Source organism: Tupaia chinensis, unplaced genomic scaffold (assembly GCF_000334495.1).
Source record: "Tupaia chinensis unplaced genomic scaffold, TupChi_1.0 Scaffold000133_1, whole genome shotgun sequence".
Lineage (NCBI taxonomy): Eukaryota > Metazoa > Chordata > Mammalia > Scandentia > Tupaiidae > Tupaia > Tupaia belangeri.
The window spans coordinates 3101259-3110243 of NW_006159602.1; the positions used below are offsets into that span (position 1 = coordinate 3101259).

The 8985-nt window shown below is 39.0% G+C and overlaps 1 protein-coding gene across 1 annotated transcript in view; it reads left to right on the plus strand.

Moving 5' to 3' along the window:
- Positions 1–8985, plus strand: part of SLC35F4 (solute carrier family 35 member F4) — a 37868-nt gene that overhangs the window by 19728 nt on the left and 9155 nt on the right. The window contains exon 4 of the mRNA XM_027770430.1: positions 8313–8438. Within this exon, the coding sequence (XP_027626231.1) occupies positions 8313–8438 (126 nt within the window). The remainder of the gene's footprint in view (positions 1–8312; positions 8439–8985) is intronic.

An 8985-nucleotide genomic window follows, 5' to 3' on the forward strand; every position in this document is an offset into this window, starting at 1 on the left:
AATGGTGCAGCAGACTTTCTCAGCAGATTATGAAATGAATTTGTATCCTTTCAGTGGGACAGTCACGGATTTTCCAGCTTTATTGGGTCCCTGATGCAGTTAGCTTCCCAAACTGTAGCTGCTTTGGAGACTTTCTAAGACCCACCAAGGTCTCACTACAATCTGTCAGTTACACTAAGTCTTTCATTTTACAATCTGGACTTCTTTGAATTCAAATTGAACCTAGGGTGCTCTAAGGCAGGACACGAAGGCTGAGCTGCTATGGATTTGTGCTGATGTTACCTATTAAGATAACATCAAGGTGATCTTTTTTTCCATCTTGCCTTTGGTTATTGCTCGCTTGTGTGAGTGCAGAATTCTCTATCCAGATCCTAGTAGGGAGGCAGCGGGAGACGGGCAATGGGACTTACTCCTCTCATCTGCCTCTTGCCAGGACAATAGTTATGAATACTGCCAACCTGGGTTGTGATGGCTTTCAGATTTTAGGACTAAAAGAAATCTAGAACCCCTCCGATAAGGTGCAGTCAGTATGTGTACCCTCCATGCGTCTCCTTCAGCCTTTCCTACTGGAATTTCTTTCTCTGTTTCACATTCACATCTTCCTCTGAGATCCTTTTCAAAGAAATCTTAATCATATAAGAATAGGTTTGGGAGGGAGGATATTTAGAGGTCCAGCCCCTGTGGGTTTGCCACTGCCTTAGGGACTCTGTCTCCTTTCCCTCACACATGCTTTCATTTCATAATTTAATTGGATCTGAATTAGTTCTTCCCAGAACCTTAAATGTAACATGTGCATAAGTTTAAGGATTTTGCATAGCTATGGGTCCTTGAAAATGAATCTATCTAAATCCACTCAGAGAGAGAAGGCTGATCATCAGTACAGCTGTCGTAGGTCAGCCATTAATGTGTGTCCCAAACTGCTACCTTTAGTCTTGAACTTGAGTCCAGCCATGGCCAGCAGTACAGTTTGGGACTTGCACTTGAGGAGCTGCTGTAGGCTTCATGAGTCAAAGGTCCATTGTGAACCAGTGAGGCTGCTCCATCCTCACCCATCCTTGAGAAACAGAATTGGTCGCAAGATAAAGTAACGAAACATGTTTGAGTTAAAATAACTCATTCAGATCTTTAAAATCCTTGAAGGAACACTGTAGGAAAAGAAGCAATTGAACGTGCATTTCATTGCCTTAAACTCTAAAATGAGATGCTATTGTTAGGCTAATAAGAATTCTGGAAGCCAACTGTGAATGAGAAATAGAGTGAGTGGGATGAAGCTGGTATACCCTCATGGAGATGCCCAGAAAGGTCAGACCCTTGTGGCTTTTGAGAGCCTAACCCAGAAAAGGGGGGACAAATGAAGGTTCTTGAAAACAAACAAACCAAAAAAGTCAAAAGCTAGATGTTTCTCTAGGCTTTGTCTGTAGGAATGAATTCTTTGAAAGGTAAAACAAACAAACCTAGCTTTCTTGCAGGGATCCATGTATATGTTATCACAATGCGGTCACCTACTCTGGGCTTTAGGAGCAGGTTCAAATGGTCTCACAGTCCCCCTCTGATTGGTCCTGAAAGTTGATGTTCAGAGTTCCCCAAGAGGCTGAGCCTGCAGAGGGACGGAGCAGGTTCAGGAGACCATGTCACTGCACTAGCTTGCTGGAGTAATGTCCTAAATAGATTTCCTTCTCAGGGTACTCACCACAGGTGGGCACATCACCACCATGAAGGAGGACAGAGAGGGTTAGAACATTAAAAATGGAGGTGTTGACAGTTTTATGGCCACTATGATTGTGTTCTCATACCAACCAAATTCAGGTAATAGTAATGGTGGTTTTTCCATCTTGCTTAGACACTTCTGGTTGGTTAAGAGGCAGGAACAAGAATGGGTTGTCAAGAGCAGTACATTTTTCAAAAACGGAGTAGGTGGTGCCACTAGATGGTGCATTTGCAGCAGAAGAGGTCTTCTTATGGATGCTGATGTGTCCCAGAAACATAGTTTTTTGTTTTTGGTTTGGGTTTTGTTTGTTTGTTTTTTTGTTTTTGTTATTTGTTTTTTTTTTTTTTGTAGTTGCCACCATGTGAATGAGCATATATAAGCATATTTTGATAATGTTTAAATTTTTTTTTGGAGATGTTTTTGCTATAGGGGGTGTGTGCTTGCCAGAAAGACAGAGAGAGACGGAGAGACAGAAAGCAAGAAATCACCCCACAGGGGGGATGGCCACACTGCAATCCCTTCTCCTCCATTCTCCTCTCAGGATCTTGGGCACGTACACACATGCACCCAGCATGCGTTTAAGCCGCCAGGTCTGGGACTCGAACTATGTTCGACCATATAGGAGTCCAGCAACATAGCCATTACACTAACTGCTGGTCCTGATAATGTTTAATTTTTTGGTAATATTTTAGATGCTGATTTCCTGAGATACATTGCCAGGGTGCTGAATTCAAGAAGGCTCATTTTGTGTTTTTCTGTTGAGAAGAATAAATTATTAATTCTTCTTCAAAGATGATTAATTCTTTTTTTTGGAGAGGTTTTTTTTTATTTTTATTTTTTTTATTTTTTATAGGTCACGTGTGCTTGCCAGAAAGACAGAGAGAGATAGAGAGACAGAAAGCAAGAAATCACCCCCCAGGGGGGATGGCCACACCACAATCCCTTCCCCTCCATTCTCCTCTCAGGATCTTGGGCATTCATGCACACACGCCCGGCATGAGTTTAAGCCACCGGGTCCAGGACTTGAACTACAGTTGACTACATGGGAGTCCAGTGACATAGGCACCATACCAACTGCTGTCCTTAAAGATGATTAATTCTGAAAGTGTGTGTCTCAGGTCGTTCTTAGATGATTATTTTTTGGATATTTAAAGAGTATTTTACTCTCTAAAGTTAAACTGATGCTACTCAGCAAAGACATTCTATGGTTATCCAAATGGCCACTCCAAACATGAGTAAAAAATTCATAGTAAAATGGAATTAAAGTATGAGTTTATTTTGGTGCAAAAACATGTTTGGAATACATGTATAGTTCTTTCATAATACAAATCTTTTATGTACTTTTTGAGGACCACTGAGGGGCCCCCAACATTTTCCTACATATTGGAGATTAACTGAGATTCTTTAGTTGTAATTGCCTAGGATAATAAATATATTGAAAATTTCTTCAAACATGGCCATGGGCAATTTTTCTGTCAAATGATTATAAAATTTAAATTAAAATGTGGCAAATAATTTAACTCATCTCCTCTCCGCCCCTCCCCAGGAAACTGCTATCTAACCTATAAATTATTGCTCATAGTATAAAGAAGAATTTTCTAACATCTCAAATATTCAGATTTCTATGCTTTCAGAACTTAACTAGCACAGCATTGTCTGGCTCCCTAAAGAGAAAAATGCTTCTCCTCATGAAGGCAATTGAAAGAGACACTGGCGTAATTGACATGTCAGTTTAAGTGGCCTAGGCTAACATTTTCACAAGCATGTGAATATAATAATAATGAAGATCTTTAAGAGGTTCACCCTGACTATAATTTTGATTTGCTATAAAATTATATAGTCTTTAGCTATATTTGATTCCTATCTTGAGAAAACTTACAGCAGAAATTTTATGCATAGAGGTCCAGCCTCATAGCCTAGTGGTTAAGGAAGCTGAATCCCACACAGCTGACTGCAGTTCAAATCCCAACCTTGGCAGCTTGAAAAACATGTCAAGTGTGTGTGTGTGTGTGTGTGTGTGTGTGTGTGTGTGTACATGTCCAAAAACCCAAAAGGAGAGAGATATGGAGGAGAAAGGATTGTAGTGTAACTGTTCCTCATGGGGCATATGCTTTCTCACTTCACATTTTTCTCTCTCTTTCTCTCTCTGGTGAACACATGTGCTGTCTGGCAAATTAAAAAATGAAACAAAACAAAAACTATACATTTATAAGATAACATGGAGAATTGTAGGGACATATTATGGAAGGGCCCTGGGTGAGGTGTGGAGACATGATCTGAGCAAACATCATTTGTCCTTTTTGGCTTTGGCAGAATATTGCAACTTGTCCTTTCCTTGACCCTTGTTGCAGGCAGAGCAAAGGGTGGAAATTGCTAGGGGAGTTCCAAAAGATACATCTCATGGAAGGCAGGAAACATCTTGACCCCAATTAGCAAAGTCCAATCCCTGCTCTGCATCTGAAAGGTTCTTTAGCCTTTTCTGGGTGTGGGAGAGAGACGGAGAGACAGAAAGCAAGAAATCACCCCACAGGGGGGATGGCCACACTGCAATCCCTTCTCCTCCATTCTCCTCTCAGGATCTTGGGCACGTACACACATGCACCCAGCATGCGTTTAAGCCGCCAGGTCTGGGACTCGAACTATGTTCGACCATATAGGAGTCCAGCAACATAGCCATTACACTAACTGCTGGTCCTGATAATGTTTAATTTTTTGGTAATATTTTAGATGCTGATTTCCTGAGATACATTGCCAGGGTGCTGAATTCAAGAAGGCTCATTTTGTGTTTTTCTGTTGAGAAGAATAAATTATTAATTCTTCTTCAAAGATGATTAATTCTTTTTTTTGGAGAGGTTTTTTTTTATTTTTATTTTTTTTATTTTTTATAGGTCACGTGTGCTTGCCAGAAAGACAGAGAGAGATAGAGAGACAGAAAGCAAGAAATCACCCCCCAGGGGGGATGGCCACACCACAATCCCTTCCCCTCCATTCTCCTCTCAGGATCTTGGGCATTCATGCACACACGCCCGGCATGAGTTTAAGCCACCGGGTCCAGGACTTGAACTACAGTTGACTACATGGGAGTCCAGTGACATAGGCACCATACCAACTGCTGTCCTTAAAGATGATTAATTCTGAAAGTGTGTGTCTCAGGTCGTTCTTAGATGATTATTTTTTGGATATTTAAAGAGTATTTTACTCTCTAAAGTTAAACTGATGCTACTCAGCAAAGACATTCTATGGTTATCCAAATGGCCACTCCAAACATGAGTAAAAAATTCATAGTAAAATGGAATTAAAGTATGAGTTTATTTTGGTGCAAAAACATGTTTGGAATACATGTATAGTTCTTTCATAATACAAATCTTTTATGTACTTTTTGAGGACCACTGAGGGGCCCCCAACATTTTCCTACATATTGGAGATTAACTGAGATTCTTTAGTTGTAATTGCCTAGGATAATAAATATATTGAAAATTTCTTCAAACATGGCCATGGGCAATTTTTCTGTCAAATGATTATAAAATTTAAATTAAAATGTGGCAAATAATTTAACTCATCTCCTCTCCGCCCCTCCCCAGGAAACTGCTATCTAACCTATAAATTATTGCTCATAGTATAAAGAAGAATTTTCTAACATCTCAAATATTCAGATTTCTATGCTTTCAGAACTTAACTAGCACAGCATTGTCTGGCTCCCTAAAGAGAAAAATGCTTCTCCTCATGAAGGCAATTGAAAGAGACACTGGCGTAATTGACATGTCAGTTTAAGTGGCCTAGGCTAACATTTTCACAAGCATGTGAATATAATAATAATGAAGATCTTTAAGAGGTTCACCCTGACTATAATTTTGATTTGCTATAAAATTATATAGTCTTTAGCTATATTTGATTCCTATCTTGAGAAAACTTACAGCAGAAATTTTATGCATAGAGGTCCAGCCTCATAGCCTAGTGGTTAAGGAAGCTGAATCCCACACAGCTGACTGCAGTTCAAATCCCAACCTTGGCAGCTTGAAAAACATGTCAAGTGTGTGTGTGTGTGTGTGTGTGTGTGTGTGTGTGTCCTCCAAATCCCAACATGATGGAGAAATGGAGGAGAAAAGATTGTGGTATGACCATGCCCTATTGGGAGGTGCTTTCTCCTCTTTTCTCTGTCTCTCTGTCTCACTCTCTCTCTCTCTCTCTCTCTGGTGAGTACACATGCCCTATGGCAATTTAAAAAGTATATAAAATAAGAAATTTTACTTATATATATTTCTATTAGTGACTAACTCAGAAAAAGAAAGGTTCCCACCTGTGGTCATATCTTGGGAATAATCATATTAAGTGTTACCACTTCCCATACAGTGACTTTTTTATTTTCTTTCTTTCTTTTCTTATTAATGGAATATTTGTTTTCACAGTTCTCAAAATCCAGAATTATATATTGTGCATAGTTGTCTAAGCCCATATATTCCATATTATATTATAGACTACTTTAGATGCTTTTAAGTATGAAAGCAAATATTGTGTTAAAGTTCATTAGGATAATACTGGGTTCTCTTAACCTTGTCTTGAAAGAACCACCTGTTTATTTGATCAAGAAAATACAACTGATGCTTGGCCAAAAGAAGACAAATATTACTCAAATTCATTATCCAAGTTCAATCGTATAGGGGAAATCTATTTGTGCACATGAATCCTTTCATCTGTGTGCATTATTTAAACACACACACACACGCGCGTGCGCTCAGAAAATGCCAGTATGCCATTATGCCTTTTCATTTTTCTGAAATCATATTACCCCAAAAATTGTTGCAAATCTCTGGGTGAACTATAAATCCCCAAATCAAAGAAAATGATAACTCTCACTGAATTTCCGCATCTAAATAACCTCCTCGCCGTGTTTATTTATGAATTTTTTACTTCTTGTTTGGAAAACTTTCTTGACACCTCATGGTGTGTGTATTAAATTCTATTCCCCATGGTCTAAAGCAGTGTCTAACTAGAACACATGCCTGGCAGCTTTAGAGAATATGATATTCACGCAGCAAGAGAGAGGCCTCCCATTAAGCAGCCTCCTGGATAACGTTTTATGAGGGCGATTTTTCACTGCTGGCATGTCGCCATCTGTTTCTAAGTGCTCCTGCTGTTTTTCATAAAAGACACTTTAGTATGGAGCGTCTCTGAAATGACTGACCATGCACTCACGTCTGATGGTCATTAACAAAAGAACTGCTTTAGCAGCATCCGAATTATATGTCATCAAGAGCATCCTTTGCACTGGCCTCAAGCAAGTCTACAGTTACATGTTAAAGATCTACATTTTTTTATAATAAATAACTCACTAATAATGTTTGAAAGAACATACACAGGGCTTTTTTTACTTGGGAATACTCAGAACTGAAGCTTAACAGAATTAATAACCATGTAGATTTAAATGTCTCACAAGTGTTCATCTTTATTTTAGTCAGTGAGACTAATTCACTAGAAAGTAACAAATTGTTATTCTACTTTTTTTCTGAAGATTTGAGATGTTTTCCAGTAGAACCAATTCAAGACTAGTAAAGACACAGAGAGAAACTAGCATTCTACTAAGCGAGTGGACCCCTATGTTGAATATACTAATTTGAATATACCAAATTGAATATGTCAACTTAGAGTAAACCATTATTATTTCAGTCAAATTATGAATATTTCACTTTGCACAGTTAATGTTCTAGAATGATTAAGTGAAATTATTTTTCTGTGGCTTACCTAAAAAATGGAATTGATTTGCCTGGAAACAAAAGGAAGACCTGGCCACCATTTGGCATTCCAAGTCACGGTGGCGACTCAGCTTGCTCCTGTATAAATCACTCCACGATGTAATGATTATCTTTCTCCGTTGGCCCTAAATTTTGTCTCATATGTATATCAATATCATGTCTTCCTAGTCAAATCCTGGTTACGTGGAGATCTTCAGAAACATGCATTGATCCAAAGAGCTTATGAATATGTATACCGAGGGCCAGCCCGTGCCATGGTGGTTAAGGTGGCTGGAGCCCACACAACCAATTATGCAGTTCAAGTTCCAGGCCCAGTGGCTTGAAAAACACACCAGAAGAATTTGTGTGTGTGCCCCAATGGATGGGAAAATAGAGAAGGGATTAGAGTATGACCATACCCCATGGGTGTGTGTGTGTGTGTGTGTGTGTGTGCTTACTCGCTTTCCCTTTGTCTCAATCTCTCTTTCTGGTGAGTGTATGCACCCTCTGGCAAATTTTTTTTGTAAATTGTGCTGAATTATTCAATGAAAAAATACTATATAGATGAAAATGCTTAGAAGTGGCATCCTATTAAACGTATTTCATCACCAATTCTAATGACTAATCTCTAGAAAGTTGAGCTAAAAAATTAAAATGACTAACCCTTTATTAGGATGTGAGCAGCTTTTGAAATCTCTGCCTGGATGTCTCCTTAGCACCCTGATTTATTTCTAATACTGATCCTTCCTACCGTTAAACGGCAAAATTAAACAGGTCATTAGATGAAAAGAAATATTTTGCAACTTGAATTGCTTGATCTGGGATACAAAGATATCACTTCTTTCCCTTCTGTTTCTTCACCTTCTATTCGACAGATAGTTGCCGCAATAATGGCAATTACTGGCATCGTCATGATGGCATATGCGGACAATTTCCACGCCGACTCCATCATAGGAGTAGCATTTGCAGTAGGCTCAGCTTCGACATCCGCATTATATAAGGTACGTCATATGCTCCCTTTCACAGTCCACTGCCGCTCACAGCTTAGACTTAAGTAAGAGAGGAAGCGCAACAAAAAACCTTGGTTAGAAAAAATAGGTGTGTTTAAACCATAGTAAATACCGTTTACTGAATCCAGTACTAGGTGCTGGGTACTTGCCGAAAAATATTGCCTGTGTGAACATAACCTTACAAGGCATAAATACTTATCCCCACTTTCCAAATAAGGAAACTGAGGCTTTGGAAGATTAAGTAACTTGCCAGGAAGAACATAAAGCCAATATTTAAACTCTGGATGAGCCAACTTCTTTTTTTCTTTTAATGTATTATGCATACACATCAGTCATCCATTTATTTATTTTTAATAATAAATATAAACTTTATTGCTCAACATGAGCTCCATTAAGTTCAAGACACTTTTGTAAGCAGTGATACCGGCCATTTAGTCCCTGTTTAAAGAACTGGGGATGTAACCTGTCAGTACAGTCTTTTTCAGATTAGCCAGCTTCCAAGCTTCTGCTTTGCCCTCTGACCTCCAGTTCCCAGGCA